The 18,589-nt window shown below is 41.5% G+C and overlaps 1 protein-coding gene across 15 annotated transcripts in view; it reads left to right on the top strand.

Annotated features, from left to right (window-relative positions):
- Positions 1–18,589, top strand: part of NCOR2 (nuclear receptor corepressor 2) — a 545,344-nt gene that overhangs the window by 174,792 nt on the left and 351,963 nt on the right. For all 15 annotated transcript variants that reach the window (XM_073586135.1, XM_073586128.1, XM_073586134.1 and 12 more), the window contains exon 3: positions 3,883–4,010. In XM_073586135.1, the coding sequence (XP_073442236.1) occupies positions 3,883–4,010 (128 nt within the window). The remainder of the gene's footprint in view (positions 1–3,882; positions 4,011–18,589) is intronic.

The raw sequence follows: 18,589 nt of genomic DNA, 5'->3' as shown, positions 1-18,589 counted from the left end.
CCTGATCATGTGACCCCCTGACTTCCCCTCTCCTGTGACCTCCTCACAGGTCCTGTGAACTGAGAAGAGAGCAGGCAAGCGACGCTGTGAGTGGCAGCGGGGGGAGGTATCATGCTACAGCGAGGATGGGGTGCGTGGGGGGGCGTGGCGGCTTATCTCCCTGCAGTGCTGGAGGGTTGGAAACTATAACCGCCGTGCCCGCAGAGGGCCGGCGGCAGGAGCAACAGCCAGGCCAGTGGCCGCATCAGCTGGCAAGCGGCCAGCTGATCGGGCGCTGCCGCCCGCGGCCCACATGACAGCGACCCAGCGGGAAAATGCCCGGTTGGTTATATTACCAATCCGGGCCTGTACAGACCATAGTTATACTGTCAAAAGGTTTACTTTTTGAATGTGGTTTTGAGCTCCTTGAGGGGTGCAATTGTTAGAATGGTATCACTTTGGGGTATTTTCTGTCATATAGAGCCCTCAAAGTAGCTTCAAATGGGAGGTGGTCACTTCAGAAAATGGTGTTTGTAAAAATGTGAAATCACTGGTCAACTTTTAACCCTTATAACTTTCTAACAAAAAAAAAAAATTAATGTGTGCTTATGTAAAGTAGACATGTGGGAAATGTTAGTTATTAACTTTTTTTTGTGCGACCTAATTCTTTGATTTAAGCACATAAAAATTAAAAGTTTGAAAATTGCTAAATTTTAATCATTTTCTCTAAATTTCTGATATTTTCACACATAAACGTTGGTCATATTGAACAAATTTTACCACTATCATGAAGTACAATATGTCATGGGAAAACAGTCTCCGAATCAGTGGGATCCGTTGAAGCATTCTAGAGTCGTAACCTCATAAAATTACAGTGGTCAGAATTGTAAAATTTGGCCTGGTCAGGAAGGTGACAACAGGCTGTGGACTGAAGGGGTTAAATAGTAGCTGTCGGTTTAATTATTTAATGAATCATTAGTATAAATAAGAAATCTGTGTCTTTCTCTGCCAGGATTGAACATTTATTCTCAACTAGATGGAGGCCCGATGCTATCGTATCAGGAGGGCACAGTGCTCTGCACGCGGGATTTGCGTTACAAACAGAGAGATACTCACCTCCGACGGCCCCCCGATCTCCTCTCCACACTCCCGGCATCTTCTGGTCCCAGTAAGGCTTAGCGCGAAGGACCAGAGATGACGTCACTCGTGAGAGCGCAACGTCATCAGCCGTCTTTCGCGCAAAGCATTACTGGGACCGGAAGATGCCGGGCGTGTGTTGAGAGGAGGGAAAGAGTCCGGGGGCCATCGGAAGGTGAATATATCACTATTTTTTTTTTTTATTTTAATTCCATTTTTTACAGGTTTATGGTACCCAGGGCCTGGAGGACAGTCTCCTCTCCTCCAGACCCTGGGTACCATCCGCACATTGAGCGCTGCGCCAGTCATCTCCTGGCTGCGTTGCCAGTGACCTCCGTCGCCGCAGATCTCCCGACGGTAGCTGTGACGTGCGTCGTTCGAATGCCGCACCAATTCACGGCCGGACTGCGCCGGTCGCTAATTGGTCGCTCCCGGCCGGGCGCGACCAATCAGCGACGCGGGATTTCCATTACAGACAGACAGAATTAGACGATTATATAGTAGATAAATGAAAATGATGGTTATTCCTTAAATGTTTGTTTTTTGTTTTGTTTTTAATTCTCCATATGACAATCAATAAAAAGGAAAAAGAAATTGTGATTGACCGAGTTGGCAAATAACCTCTTCCAATTAACAGTGACTGTAACTGAAATTAATTCCACGGCGCTTTAGATATGAGGTAGATGGATAATAGATAAATATTAGATATGCGAGTGAGAGGATATTCTGTTGGCATGCTAAATGTGCTAGTTTGAGAAATATATTGATTGTGTTGGTGGAGCTGACAATGTTATTGTGCAAGGTTTGGCTGGAAGGCATTTTCCGGTATGGTCTTGTTGGTGAAGGCTGCTGCAGTCAGTCTTTCCACTGTTTTCAATGCTTTATAATAGAGATCAGTGACCTAAAACTGCAGGTTCATGTAAAACATACTGGTAAACGGCAGCAGCACTCTCCTAAGTGTCAGTTACAGGATTTACATACTGACGTCCTAGCTCTAGTCATCATTTTCTGTATAATCAATGAAAAGTATGATTGAAGGATGTGTATTATATAATTGATTAATTAGTAACGTGGCCGCTTTGTGAAAGGCAAAAAGGTCTTGCATTACTAGAAATAGAGCTATGTTTGCATCTGATGAATGACCATAATTATATGCACTGGGCTACTTTTTTCAAAAACAGTGCCACAACTCTTCCCAGGTTGTGTGTGGTATTGCAGCAAGCTGAGCCCTATTTACTTCAGTGGAGATGAGCAGCAATACCAAACTCAGCCACAGACTGGAGTAAATTGCCATGTTTTTCCTAACCTATAAAATGTTGTAATTCACTTATTAAAAAGCGCCAGGGCTTTAATTTTGAAGGAGCTTGGAAAATAATATTGAAATCCTACTAAAGCTTTTCAGGCATCTGTTTCCGTTTTTTTTCTTGCATTTCTACCAGTATGCGGGATCACATTCTATCTGTGTTTTTAGACCATGTGTTGTGTCAGAGCTCAATTTCCCAGCTTCTCTTATCAAACCTAAGGATAGGCCATCAGTGAAACCGTAGTGGACAACCTACACAGTGTAGAGAGCGGGCAGCTTCTGCTAGGAAGCCACCCCAGGAATGAGCACGTCACTTGTAACCACTCTCGGGTTTCCAAACCCTGAAGCAGTTAAGTGACCGAAGGCAATCCACAGCAATGTCAAAGCGATACTGCTGTGCACATGTTTTATGTTCACTCTAAGGGGCACTTTTTCAGACCAATTCTAGGTGTAATTCATCCGAAAAAGAACCGGTCTCCACATAGCCTAATGGTGGCAAGTAGTTCAACAGAAACCCTTAGGTCATGTATGTTTCTCATGCCAAATACTTAATGTTATCCCACTTTTAAATTAATAAAAAAATATTTTGGATTTTAGCACTGTAACAAAAAACGATTGAAAATCCGTGATGTTATTGAATAAGACTTGACGTGTCAGTGCAAAGATAAAGCTAGATATAATAGAGAGGCTTCCTTCCAGTGCATGACTCATGAGACATGACTTATGAGGCACTTCAGGGTTGGAATACATTACTGGTCCCCGGATGAAGTATAAATCCAGAGGGAGAGGTTCCATGCCCTTGCTTGTACCTTGTCACATTGTAGACAGATAAAATACCGCATGGAAACTCTAGACTTGTGAGCAGACACTAAGGTGTGGTACTCTGTGTATCATTGTGCAGTGTGTCTTTCGGAGAAGAGGTTACACAAGTGCAATATCTGTTTGTACGAGTCAGTTTGCTTGTATAATTAGCAGGCATTTCTGATATTCACTGGCATCTGGGGAGATACCGTGCCTTCGTGAATTATTTTTGTATACCTTTGACATTGTCTAAATGTTTTTTCCTGTAGTTTAGTGTTTCTTGCTTTCTTGCTTTTTCTTTTTTTTTTTTTTTAATCTCCAAATGCAAAGATGTAAAACTGACTATGGACTCTGCCAAGCAACAGAGTAAAAAAGCTATTTACCTCATGAGGTTCCATTACAACATTGCTCACATTTTGGTAAAATCGCCCAGTTAATTCTTACATTATCCACGATGGAATAAGTTTCCTATGCAGAACAAATGAGGCTGCATTACAACATTTAAAGGTGCCATGAAAGTTGTATAGCCCAACCTAACGATGTTGGCACTTGCAAATTAAGGATCGCACTATATGTGGTTTGATTTTACTTACTGATGTAAGGTTGATTTAAAATAAAATAAAATGTTCAAACCAATTCCACTGTGTTTTTGTATTTTGCAGGATGCCAGTCTTCTAGAGTATCAGCACCACTCAAGAGATTATGCTTCACCTCTGGCGCACAGTTCAGTTCTGCTGCCGCAGAGGAGACGTCCATCACTGCTATCCAAATTTCAGCCTGGAAATGAGAGGTAAAATAAGTTTGTTCTGTTACGATTCAATTCAGATACATTGGGACAATAATAATAAAAAAAAAATATTTATCTGGTTAAACATAACCTTTGAGTGTTTTTTTATTATAGTGGTTTGCCCATAGTACAGTACATATTTATTACATGCCTACAGAGTGGTTGTGATAAATATCTCATTGCTGGGTGTCCCAAGACCCTCATTTTCTATGCACCGCGCAAACACTTTGAGAAGGAGTGTAACGCTAATGTCAGTGCTCTTGCTTGTTTTCCCTTCCTCCTCAATGCAGGGACGCCAACATACTCACCGCCCCAGCCACGCTGCGTGTTTCCCGGCATGCTTCCTTTTTCTGTGGCCCAGTGTGCGCGCTCCCCTGTTCTTAAAGGGGCAGCGCGAACCTGTTAAGTTGCCCCCAGCCAATACCTGGGAGGCATCATGTGTAAAAGACACCCTCCCCAATAATACACTGTATTATTCAGTGTATTTTGGGCTCACTGACAACTGTTCTCTCTACATCAGTTCCATTCAAGCTCCTCACTAATTCTTTATTACGATTTATTTATTTTAGTCATTTATATAGCGTCAGTAATTCCACAGCGCTCTGCAGACATCAATCATCATCGCTGTCCCCCAATGTGGCTCACAGTGTAAAATCTCTCAGTATGTCTTTGGAGTGTGAGAGGAAACCGGAGAACCCGGAGGAAACTCACACAAACATGGGGAGAACATACAAACTCCTTGCAGATGTTGTCCTTGGTGGCATTTGAATCCAGGACCCCAGCGCTGCAAAGCAACAGTGCTAACCACTTAGTATGTCTATCAGTGTAAAAGCTTTTGCAGCTCAGGAAATATTCACCTGAATAACTTAGCTGATCTGCACAACGGCTACTATATACTCCGCTTACACCCGGCCACTGAGACTTGCACAGCTGCTCAAAAATTGTCTGTTTTCCCACCGATGTGATATTGATGATCTATCCTAAGGACAGGCTATCATTATCAATATCTTAAAAGTGAACAACCCCTTCTTCAATTCCGGAGGCTGTATACAGCTCAGTCATATAGTCCTGCCAAAAATAATATATATACCGTATATACTCAAGTAAGAGCCAAGTTTTTCAACATCTTTTTTTTTTTTGTGCTGAAAAAGCCCCCCTCGACTTATACTCTAGTGAGGGTCCCAGAAGGTGGAGGGGGAGCAACAGCGGTGGAGCAGCGAGTCACCGGAGGCAGGAGCCAGCTGCTGCGGCTAAACCCTGTTCTCGCTGCTAAAGAGAAATGATTATTCACTACGCTATCAGTGAATATTCATTTCTCTTTAATAGCAGGTACAGTAGTTGCAGCCACTGGTTTCCTCCATCAGCTGGGCGATCACGTTTGCCTGCTACTTAAGGGAATGAATATTCACTGCCCTCCATGCCCATAGGTGTGTAAGGCAGTGAATATTCATTCCCTAAAGTAGCGGGCACACGTGATTGCCCCTCCCCTGCAGCTGCTGGCACTGGAACGAGACGCTGCAAGAGAGTGCAGGGGCGGTCAGTAGGATGGTTTATTATTTTTTTTATGTTTTTTCTGATGGAGGCCATACATACCAAGATAGGAATGAGGGGGCCATACATACAAGAATGGGGATGAGGAGGTCGTGAATAGCAGGATAGGGATGACGTGACCATGCGTACCAGGATAGGGATGTGGAGGCTGTGCATATCCGGATGGGGATGAGGGGACAATCCATACCCGGCTTATACGTGAGTCAATAAGTTTTCAAAAGTTTTTTTGTGCTAAAATTAGGTGCCTCGGCTTATACTCGAATATATGGTGTGTGTATATATGTGAGAGCAATGAACCTTGGCACAGTTATTAGTCCTTCTCTATGTAGATGCCACTTAGGGACACACACTTCTGTCTCTTCAAGCAACTGTAAACACCTCGCTTGTAAAAGTCGATGTTGTGACTTCGAAAATCAGAGTCTCATCATCTGGAAAATGCTTGCCCTTCAAAAATAACTTCATTATTAGAAAGAGATGGAAGTCCTATGGTGCGAAGTTGGGTGACTAAAGGGGATGCATTAGAATTTCAAAGCCACAGGAGCATGCTTTCCATTTGGGCAACATGTGAGTTGTGAACTGGTGCATTGTGTTGCAGAAGGCAGACACCTTTAAGCATGCCACGTCTCTTGATTTTCATCGTCTCCCGCAATTTACGCAGCAGTGAGCCATAGTATACCCCAGTGATCATGGTACCCTTTGCTAGGAAACCCATTAATACTACTCCGTGCTTTTCCCAATATACTGTGAGCATTACCTTGCCTGCCGAGGGTTGGGCATGTACCTTCTTTGGAGGCGGTGAGTCATGAGTGATGATGCTTCCATTGCATTGACTGTACTTTAATCTGAGGATCATAGTGATGGACCCAGCTTTCCTCCTGTGTGATTAATCTGTTGAAAAAGTCCTCCTGGTTTCCATAGCACATCGTCAATAGAGCCTGAGTGCATTTGACTCGTTCTTGCTTCTGGAAAGCCAGGGAACCCAGCGAGCAGATACCTTATGCATGTGAAGGTGGTCTTGGATGATTTTTTCCACAGATTCCACACTAATCTTGACATTTTGGGACTAGGTGGCGAATGGTTATGCAGCAATTTTCCCAAATGTCGACCTCCACTTGTGTTCATCAATAGCAGAGTGGAGTTGCCCTGGAATTGGATCTGCACTGAAGTCCGACCACATTTGAATTGACGATGCCAATTCTTGACTACATCATATGATGGGGAATCATCACCATAAACCTCTTTCATCTCATCGAATGTCTCCTTTGGTGTGCGGCCTTTCAAGTAGAGGAACTTGATGAATGCTCTTAATTCCACTGGGTCCATTATCAAACCTCACATCACTTCAGCACCTGTAAAATCAGGACCGTTATCAGTTCTGAGTTGCAAATAGGCACGTAACCTATAGAGACTTATATCGTTACACATGTGCAGTTTCAGCATCCTGTGATAAATAGAAGTGGGTCAGTGAAAATCTTTAATGAACGCCCCTCTTATATATACATAGATATACAGTAGATACATAGTTTGATGAACATGTGTCTGTGTTGAGCATGGCAGGAGAGTCCTAGTGGTGGTTGATCGTGCGCACTGCCATTCCATTCTTTCTTATGGGACTGATGAAGACCAACCGCGTGCTATTCTTGGCAATCTCTAGCACTCCCATTAAGATTAAATGGAACGGTAGTGTGCACAATCGACCACCACTCCATTCAGCCTAGTTTTCGGGATCTCTGGAGGCCATGGAGATCGGGATCCCAGTGCCAGTGGTGGTCCGGTGGATAAAAGATATCTTTCAATCTTGGGAATGTTTCTTTAACCTTAAGAGAAAAAAAAATAACACAAAACTTATGATAAGCTAGAGAGAAAAGGGCTAGAACGCATAAAGTATTTGAATCATTTTGTGTGGCTATATTTCACATTTTTATGACCAATGCAAATAATTACTGAACGTTTTTCATACAGTGCCTTATGGGAATTTCTGAAGTTCTGTTTTCCTCAGCAGTAGAGACACAATTGAGTCTATTCTGGGCATCACATCAAGAATATTACACTTCAGTTTCTCCAATTCTCTAAGGAAACTAATAATGGTGGAGTAGTTGTACTGTATCAGCATTACCTGTTCAGTTAGAGTGTAAGCGTCTTATTATTACTCTAATAGACTATAGAATAGAAATTCCTGTTTTTAAAATCGTGCAAAAATAATCAGATCTGGATTTTACAGTTTATGAATTTATTGTAAACTTACAAGTACCATAATTTTAGCTCCCACCACTATTCTCATAAGAAATAATCCCTCTAGTAATAGCCTGTAGGAGGTGAGTTCTTGCCTTTATTCCTAACTTGAGTGCCTGTGCTAAGAGCCAAAATGTGAAGAAATACAAGGCCGTCATTCATAATGAGTTTACCAGGCCAGGGCTGAAGTGAAGGAATATGAGTAGGAGCATCCATTAACAAGCACAAAGAGTTTCTGAATTGAACAGCCCCATGTGCTGAGTGCGTTTACCCATTGTATGCTGCACAGAGCCAGGCCGTGCTAGAAAAGTGCGCCTGGTCCTTCCACCTTTTGCTTCATTTTAAAAATGGGTCATCATCTGGAGACAACTCCCAACTATCTTGTATACATATACATACATATACATATGAATTATCTTTGAAACACATGGGTGCGCTATAAATGAGAAAGGCCATGTACATGGGTGTTGTCACCCTTGAAATTGTTACAGAAATTGAAGTATTTCTCCCCCAAAATTATTGCAATTACACAATTTGTTATACACATGTTTTTCCTTTGTATGTATTGGAACAACACAAAAAAACACAGAGGAAAAGAAGGCAAATTCAACATAATTTAACACTAAACCCTAAAAATGGTCTGGACAAAAAATTGATGGCACCCTCAACCTAACGTTTGGTTGCACATGCTTTGAAATAAATAACTGCAATCAATTTTGGAAGTGCATTGAGCAGCAGAGTGGTGTGCTGGTAAAAGGGGAAAAAAAAAAAAACCTTTTAAATCTGCCTGAGCGAGTGTGAAAGAGCTGAGTGTGACCTGAGCGTAAGTGCGAACTGTGGTAAGTGTGTGACTTGTGATTCAGTGAAGAGGTATTTGGAAAACCTTTAACAAATACCTGTGTGAGTTGCTGAATTGTGGGTTGCTGAGTTCTTTCTACCTGTTCAATTTTTGGGGGGCTTGTTTAACCTATTTTTTCTCTCTACAGGGTTAATCTCTTATTTTACTATCTGTATTTTTAAGGGTTAACTATTGCATTTAAATCTTGAGGTGTAACTATTCAGAAGGGGTTAATTAAGGGTGGGAGTTCATAATTAAGAGTTTATAAGGGACAGCTGGTTGGGGCTCAAATCCTTTTGGAAGTACATTGAGTAGCAGGGTGGTGTTCTGGTAAAAGGTCAGAAAAAAAATCTTTTAAATCTGCCTGAGCGAGTGTGAATGAGCTGAGTTTGACCTGAGCATAAGTGCGAACTGTGGTAAGTGTGTGTGACTTGTGATTCAGTGACTTTGGATTCAGGGAGTTTCCAAGGGAGGTATTACTGAATTGCTGTTATATTTTATTAATACTTTTTATTTATTTTTGCTTATCTTTTCTGTCTGGTGCAATCCCCATTAGGATGTGCTGCACTATTGTCAATGCCATCCAGTGTACGTCTTGCCGCATGTATGAAATCCTTGAACAGCCAGTCGAGGGTGCATACTGCTGTGTGAGATGTGAGCATGTTGTACATTTGGAAGCCCAGATACTGGATCTAAATATGCAGCTGGCAACACTGAGATCCATAGACAATATGGAAAGGAGTCTTCTGCTCACTGAGCAGATGCTCAATGCGATAGATGAGGGGGGGATGCTAGGTTGGAGCTGCAGGACAATGAAGCAGCTAGCTGGGTGGCAGAAGGCGGGGTAGAGGGAAGAGCACCAGGGAGGCTAGTCCTGATCTGGCACACCCCAATAAGTTTGCTAAGTTGGCAGATGGAGGGGAGTGTTAGTGCTGGCAGGGCTGTGGAGTCGGTAAGCCAAACCTGCGACTCCGACTCTTCAATTTCCCTTACACCGACTCCGACTCCCACATATATTGCTTATATTCAAGTGAAAAATTTATTGTAGTACAATGTGAACATCAGACACTTAATCATTTTTATGATACAATAATCAAGATATTTAGATAGAACATAATATATATTTATTGGAATACAACTTTACAACAAAAAAAACTAATAAATTGTAAATATCTAATACACTATGTAATATCGATTACATATATAACACTGTGTAATAAACTATGTAAGTGGCAAAAAACAGTTTTCAACAAAAACATACTAAATAACATTTGTGCAGTCTATGAATTTGTCCTAAGAAATAGAATTGCCTCCATCAGATCCTCCTTCATAGATGACCTCAAATCTGACCTAATAATTTTAAGGCCAGAGAACAACCTCTCTACAGTAACTTGGGTTGGAGGCAAAGCCGTAACCACATGGGCAACATCTCTAACAATTTCCGGGTATAAAGGAATTGCCTCATGCACAGTCAGTTTTGATGAACGGTTGAATTTTTCTGTTTCTTTGAGAGCAAGTGAAATTTTTTTTTCTGAAATATGGTTATTCTGCTTGCTATAGGAGACGGAGTGAAGTCTTTTTCCTTGTGGCAACGCTTTGCCTGCTCCATGTCATCCAAATACTTGTCAAAGTCAAACTCCTCATCTGATGAGGATGAAGATATGGCAGCAGCAGCACTGTCAGGACCCAAGTCCTCTTGCACCTGGCAGTCCTCCTGTAGGCCACTCATCCTAACTGCTACCTCAGTCAGAGCTTCTTTTCCTTTAGTAAGCTGTTGATCGTCAAGCAGTATACGATGACTTTGGTCCAGATAAACAGCTGCCAGAAAAATTTTTATTTTCCAATAGCTGTGTCTCTCTCCATTTCATTGAAGCAGAAATACCATCTGCGATTAAACCACCTCTTTGGGACAAGCAAAATATCAAGTTTTTCCACTCCCTTATGAAAATGCCAGGAGTTAAATCCTCAGCTTGTAATTTTTTAGTCACGGTAAATGGGTGGTTAAGCAATTCCTTCAATTCAGCCACCTGTGTCCATTGACCTTCATTTAGGGTTACTTGAGAGTTCGCCATATGTGAAAGAAACGGTTTTAGTTCAAGCAATCGCTCAATCATTAAATAAGTGCTGCCCCACCGAGTGGCTTGATCAACAATTGCCCCTTTCTCAGCACGTCTCTTCAAGATGGAATCAATTTTAGGGGTTCTGGCGGCAATAGCGAATTTCCTCACTTTTCCAATCAGATTTCCAGCATGTCCCTCTTGCAGACTATCACTTATTGCCAACTGCAGCGTGTGCACAACACAGCGCATGTGATGAATAGGAAAGTGTTTTGAAGCAGCTTCAACAAGATCATCTATTTCTAACGTATAATTTTGCTGTTCTTCTGTTGTAATATCTGTTTGTTCCTCAGTTACATGAACAGCACTGTGGCCTTCCATCTCAAACATACTGAATCCTAAATTTTCTTCTAGCTGTTGTTCATTACTCTCATTCATCAGTTTAATTGTACTTATCATGTTTGAAGCATTTTCTGTTACAATAGCAAGAACCTGTTCTTTTTTGAGTTCGTAATCTTGCAGGACTTTTTCCACTAAGGCCTGGAGAAACTGGCTGCTGTGATGAGCTTTAGTATCTTTTGCTGCCAATGTCTTGGTAACAATTTCTTTGTTGTCACAAACATATCGACCATTGATGGCAAAATAGTTCACTCTGTGACGTGTGCAGGCATCCATTTTAAGAAACATGAAGCGTCTTTTGAGAGTCTTTTTAAGATCTTCCTTTTGTTTAAGGGCTTCTTCAATCACTAATTTTCTAATACTTTCTCTTTCCAGAGAAACACCAAGTTTGGGGGCCATTTCTCCATTAAGAGCTGTAAAAGCTGGTTGTGCAAATAGTGATAATGGTACACCGTCCTTCACAACAAGCTGTATGAGCTGTCTTTTAAACATATCTGCTGTCATTGTTACAGTAACTTTGTCACTTACGAAATATCTTGTTAATGTTGTTTGAGACGCTCTTTCCTCCTCCTTTGTCTGGCAGGAAGTGCTGGGCGCAGATTTCTTGGTGCTGCTGTTATCTTTCTCAGTCACAGCTTTGAAAACTTCTGGGTGGAAGCGTTGTAAATGTCTTTTTAGATTGGAAGCTTTTGTAGGAGCATTTTTATCACTGCCTGAGTATGCGCTGATTTTGGCATCACAACATTTGTTTTCCTCTGGGTCACTTGTCATACATTGACACACAAAATATTTTTCATCTTGAGTCACTGTGAAATGCTCAAATACAGCTGACTTCATGGGGAGCTTCTTAGACATTTTGTAATCATATAAATTCACACTCAAAATAATTGTCCTATAAAATAATGTATATTATATAATTCCAGCAAGAACAGGGAACCATGTACAGTGGGGAAAATAAGAATTTGATACACTGACAATTTTGCATGTTTTCCCACCTACAAAGAATGGAGAGGTCTACAATTGTACATTTCACCTGTGAGAGACAGACTAAAAAAATCCAGAAAATCACATTGTGTGATTTAAATAATACGCATTTTATTGAATGAAATACATATTTGATACAATAGAGAAACAGAACTTAATATTTGGTACAGAAACCTTTGTTTGCAATTACAGCGGTCAGACATTTCCTGTAGATTCTGTTTCTCTCAGTTGAAGTGTACCTATGATTAAAAATTTCAGACCTCTCCCATTCTTTGTGGGTGGAAATTGACAGTGTATCAAATACATACTTTCCCCACTGTATAATTTTAGATAGAAATAAAACAAACTTTGCATAAATCAATAGTGCAGATGACAAATATAAAGTTTGTAAAATATGTTATTAGATAGCTTTACTTTGAATTTCCAAGGCTTTTCTTATTAGAGTACAGCTCACTAAATGCTTCACAGTCTATGAAGAGGGGAGGAGGGAGGGAGCAAGTTTGTTGTGTATCATACTCCAGGAACAAAGAAACTGATAACAGAGCTAATAACTTGATGTTTTGGCTTCTATACCTATACAAGTCCTCATATAAGTCCTCATCAATCCTGTTGCTGTATTTTCCCTGTATATTGTATGTATATTGTATAAAAGCTAGCTTCCCAAAAGTATATGAGCTCAAAGAAAAAACAAACAAGCATCAAGCATACAGAGAGAACATACAGTATACTGGACTATTGATTTATGCACAGTTTATTGAAAGTTTAAATATGCTTTAAGAAGTAATTACTTTAGTCTTGTTATCCTGTTCACTCTAGCAATTCTTCTGAGATAAGTGCCTTCCTTCTTTCTGAATATGTTTACTTGTCTGTGTTGTACCCTTGTCTGTAGAGGAGGAGCTTCACTGGTGCTATAGTTCACCACTGACAACACAGCTGCTGCGAACCTCATACTGCACACCCCTACACTTGAAAATAAAGCCTGCACCTTAAGAAGATGTGGTGAATTCAGTCTATTTATTCCAACTATCAATTGATGTTGATGTTACTGAAGACGAGCAATGCCTGACCTGGGCGTCCTTTTGGGCAGCTATGAGGTGTACCTGACTGGTGCTAAAAAAAAGGAGTGTTAGTCTGTGTGCTATCCGGCTTTCATTCTTTTTGGTACAGATATGATATGGACAGACAGATATGGATAGATGGATGGAGCAGATTTCTAATCTGCTTATGCTATTGAAAACATTATGAGCTCAAAAACCTTTCAGGTGATGCGGTTTTTTAAAAATCTGATCAGCTTTTGCAGCTGAAAAACATATCCTCAAAAAACGCAGGAAAAACGCTGTGTGTGTGAATGTAGCCTTAGACCAGGAATAGAACAGCCATTTATAGGACATTTCATACCTTTACCAAATTCCTATGAAAAAATATTCAGCACATTCTGCCTTGAATTACTGTACCCAATTTATTATATATTTTAGGAGTCGGTCCATTTTATACCGACTCGACTTCACCAAAATGAGCTCCGACTCCGACTCCACAGCCCTGGCAGGAGTAGCACTGCTGAAGCAAGGCATGTCCTCTGAAAGCCAGAGGAGTGTCTGCTCCAGTAAGGGGGGAAATAGGAGAGCAGGGCAGGCCAGACAGGTGCTGGTAGTGGTGACTCAATTATTAGGGGAACAGGGCAATCTGTCACAAAGACAGGGATCGTCGAACGGTGTGCTGCCTACCTGGCGCTCGAGTCCGACACATTGCTGATCAGGTTGACAGATTACTGGGAGGGGCTGGTGAGGATCCAGCGGTCATGGTGCACATTGGCACTAATGAAAAAGTTAGAGGTAGGTGGAAGGTCCTTAAAGATGATTTCAGGGAATTAGGCTGCAAGCTTAAAGCAAGGACCTCCAAAGTGATCTTTTCGGAAATACTTCCTGTACCACGTGCCACGCCAGAGAGGCAACGGGAGAATAGGGAGGTTAATAAGTGTCTCAGGAATTGGTGTATGAAGGAGGGGTTTGGGTTCCTGGAGAACTTCTCAGTTGGCTACAGGTTGTACGCTAGGGACGGGCTGCACCTCAATGGGGAGGGTGCAGCTGTGCTGGGGGAGAAAATGGCTAGAAGGTTGGAGGAGTGTTTAAACTAGGGACTAGGCGGAGGGTATTCCTTTTATAGGAGGGGAAGACAGTGCAGATAGAGACCTGGGCACCAGTAATGAAATTGGGGGTGGGGGTGGCATTGGGGGTGGGGTTAGAACAGTTAATAATTTAAGAAAGAATAGAGGTACAGAGAGATACATAAAGTGCATGTATACTAATGCCAGAAGCCTCGCCAACAAAATGGAGGAATTGGAGTTAATGTTGTTGGAACATGGTGGGGATATCTGAGACATGGCTGGACGAGAGCCATGACTGGGCGGTTAATTTACAGGGTTATAGTCTGTTCAGAAATGACCGTACAAATAAGCGAGGGGGAGGCGTGTGTTTATATGTAAAATCATCCTTAAAACCCATCCTTCGTGATAACATATATGAATCTAATGAAAATGTAGAGTCTCTGTGGGTAGAGATAAGGGGAGGGGGGAAAAATAATAAATTACTGATAGGGGTTTGTTATAAGTCTCCAAAAATAATGGAAGCAACAGAGACTATCCACATAAAGCAAATAGATGAAGCTGCGACTCAAGGAGAAGTCATTATTATGGGGGACTTCAACTACCCTGAAATATATTGGGGAACCGAAACCTGCAGTTCCAGCAAAGGTAATAGGTTTTTAACAACTATGAGAGACAATTACCTTTCACAACTGGTTCAGGACCCAACAAGAGGGGGGGCACTGCTAGACCTAATATTAACCAACAGGCCAGACCGCATATCAAATATAAGGGTTGAGGGTCACTTGGGTAATATTGATCACAAATTAGTAAGTTTTCATGTATCCTTTAATAAGATGTGTAGTAGAGGGGTTACAAGGACACTAAACTTCAGGAAGGCAAATTTCCAACGGATGAGAGATGATCTTGGTGCAATTAACTGGGACGATATCCTGAGACCTAATAATACACAAAGAACATGGGAGACGTTTATTAGCATCCTGAATAGGACCTGTGCACAATATATACCGTATGGGAATAAACATGGTAGAAATAGGAGAAAACCACTATGGCTAAATAGAGCTGTAAGGGGCGCAATAAGAGATAAAAATAAAGCATTTAGAGAATTAAAGCAAGTAGGTAGTGATGAGGCATTAACTAAATACAGAAGATTAAATAAATTCTGTAAAAAGAAAATCAAGACAGCAAAGATTGAGACCGAGAGACTCATTACCAGAGAAAGTAAAAATAATCCCAAAATATTCTTTAACTACATAAATTGTAAGAAGCTAAAAAAGATAGTGTTGGCCCCCTTAAAAGTAGTCTGGGTAAAATGGTGGATGAGGATGAGGAAAAAGCCAATATGCTAAATGACTTTTTTCAACAGTATTTACACAAGAAAATCCCATGACGGATAAGATGATCAGGGATAAAAATTATCCATTAAGGCTGTGTTCACACACAGCGTTTTTTTAGCAGTTTTTTTTAGTGGTTTTCACTATAAAACCGCTAAAAATAAGCTTCCCAGTCATTTCTATGCATTTTGCACTTTTTGTGCACATTGATGCGTTTTTTTTTACAGCGAAAAAAACCGCATCGCGGTAACAAACGCAGCATGCTCATTAATTTTGCGGATTTTTCCGCGTTTTTGACTGCTTCCATGCGTTTTGAAACCGCTTTGGAAAAAAAACGCATCAAAAACGCGCAAAATACGCCGCGGAAAATTAGGTGCGGTTTCTGGGAAGGGAGTCAGGTTTTTTAGCAGAAATTTTCTGCAATGTGTGCACTTAGCCTAAATGTCACCTGCTTAACCCAGCAGGAAGTACGGCGGCGTCTAAAAATCACTAAAATTGACAAATCCCCGGGCCCGGATGGGATACACCCCTGAGTACTGCAGGAATTAAGTACAGTCATAGATAGACCATTATTTTTAATCTTTAAAGATTCCATAATAACAGGGTCTGTACCACAGGACTGGCGTATAGCAAATGTGGTGCCAAAAAGGGGACAAAAACTGAACTTGGAAATTATAGGCCAGTAAGTTTAACCTCAACTGTAGGTAAAATCCTGGAGGGTTTTCTAAGAGATACTATACTGGAGTATCTTGAGAAGAATAACCTCATGACCCAATATCAACATGGGTTTACAAGGGATCGTTCCTGTCAGACTAATCTGATAAGCTGTTATGAAGATGTAAGTTCCAGACTGGACCAAGGGAATGCAGTGGACGTGGTGTACATGGACTTTTCAAAAGCTTTTGATACGGTGCCACACAAAAGGTTGATACATAAAATGAGAACAATGGAGATAGGGGAAAATATGTGCAAGTGGGTTAAGAGCTGGCTCAGGGATATGAAACAAAGGGTGGTTATTAATGGAGCACACTCGGACTGGGTCACAGTTAGCAGTGGGGTACGACTGAGATCAGTTTTGGGCCCGCTTCTTTTTAACATTTATTAATGACCTTGTAGGGGGCATAGAGAGTAGAATTTCAATATTTGCAGATGACACTAAACTCTGCAGAGTAATCAATACAGAGGAGGACAATTTTATATTTCAGAAGGTTTTATGTAAACTAGAAGCTTGGGCTGATAAATGGCAAATGAGCTTTAATGGGGATAAATGTAAGGTCATGCACTTGGGTAGAACGAACAAGATGTATAAGTATGTGCTTAATTGTAAAACACTGGGCAAAACAGTCATTGAAAAAGACCTGGGTGTATGGGTGGACGACAAACTCACATTTAATGACCAGTGTCAGGCTGCTGCTGCAAAGGCAAATAAAATAATGGGATGCATTAAAAGAGGCATAGATGCTCATGAGGAGAACATAATTTTACCTCTATATAAGTCACTAGTGCGACCACACTTAGAATACTGCGTACAGTTCTGGTCTGCGGCGTATAAGAAAGACATAGCTGAACTGGAACGGGTGCAGAGAAGAGCGGCCAAGGTTATTAGGGAACTAGGGGGCTGCAATACCAAGACAGGTTATTACACTTGGGGTTATTTAGTTTGGAAAATCGAAGGCTTAGGGGTGATCTTATTACAATGTATAAATATATGTGGGGACAATACAAAGACCTTTCTAATGATCTTTTTACTCTTAGACCTGTGACGGGGACAAGGGGGCATCCTCTACGTCTGGAGGAAAGAAGGTTTAAGCATAAACACAGACGCGGATTCTTTACTGTAAGAGCAGTGAGACTATGGAACTCTCTGCCATATGATGTTGTAATGAGTGATTCCCTACTAAAATTTAAGAAGAGACTGGATGCCTTTCTTGGAAAGTATAATATTACAGGGTATATACACTAGTTTCCTTAATATTGCGTTGATCCAGGGAGCTAGTCTGATTGCAGTATGTGGAGTCGGGAAGGAATTTTTTTTTTCCCCAATGTGAAGCTTACTGTTTGCCACATGTTTTTTTTTGCCTTCCTCTGGATCAACATGTTAGGGCAATTTAGGATAGGATATTGGTTGAACTAGGTAGACTAAAGGTACTGTCACACTTAGCGATGCACCAGCGATCCCGACCAGCGATATGACGCGGTCAGGATCGCTGGTACATCGCTAAGTGGTCGCTAGTGAGCTGCCACACAGGCAGATCTCACCAGCGACATCGCTGGGGACGGGGGTCGCTACTTACCTGTCACACTAGGCGATCCTGCGTCCTCCCGCCCGGCTCCACGCTCGTCGCTCGTCTCGCCACAGGAAGCGGACGACGAGAAACAGTCCTGGATGTTCTCGCGCGATCAGTGATAACCAGCAGGGGAGCGGGTCGTAGGTAAGTATCAGACACAGCGATATCGCTAGCATTATCGCTATAACGTCACAAGTTATAGCGATATTGCTAGCGATATCGCTTAGTGTGACAGTACCTTCTTCCTTCAACCTTAATAACTAAGTTTCTATGTTAATTGCTTCCTATAGCCACACCGAGCTTCTTACACTTTTCAACTGGAATTTTTGACCCCTTTTCTTTTGTAAACTACTCCTGTTCCAGAGGCATTCAATGAGGTTTAGATCCAGACTCGATGCTTGTGACTTAAGAACTCTCCAGCCCTTTGTTTCCATCACGTTTTGGGTCATTGTCCTGCTGGAAGACCCATGACCTAGGACACAAACCCAGCTTTCTGACACTTCGCACTACATTGGGACCCAAAATCCTTTGGTATTCTTCAGATTTCATGATGCCTTGCACACTATCAAGGCACCCTGTGCCAGAGGCAGCAAAACAAACCGAAAACGACTTTGAACTTTCACCATATTTGACTGTAGTTACTGTATACTTTTCTTTGTAGGAATCATTCCATTTTCTGTAAACAGTAGAATAATGTGCCTTACCAGAAAGCTCTATCTTTGTCTCATCTGTTCAAAAGATGCTTTCCTAGAGGGATTTTTTTCTTACTAACATACATTTTTGGCAAACTAAAGCCTA

The sequence above is a fragment of the Dendrobates tinctorius genome, unplaced genomic scaffold, assembly GCF_039654945.1.
Source record: "Dendrobates tinctorius isolate UK_male_01 unplaced genomic scaffold, ASM3965494v1 ptg000090l, whole genome shotgun sequence".
NCBI lineage: Eukaryota > Metazoa > Chordata > Amphibia > Anura > Dendrobatidae > Dendrobates > Dendrobates tinctorius.
This window is presented reverse-complemented; position numbering and strand designations above follow the sequence as displayed.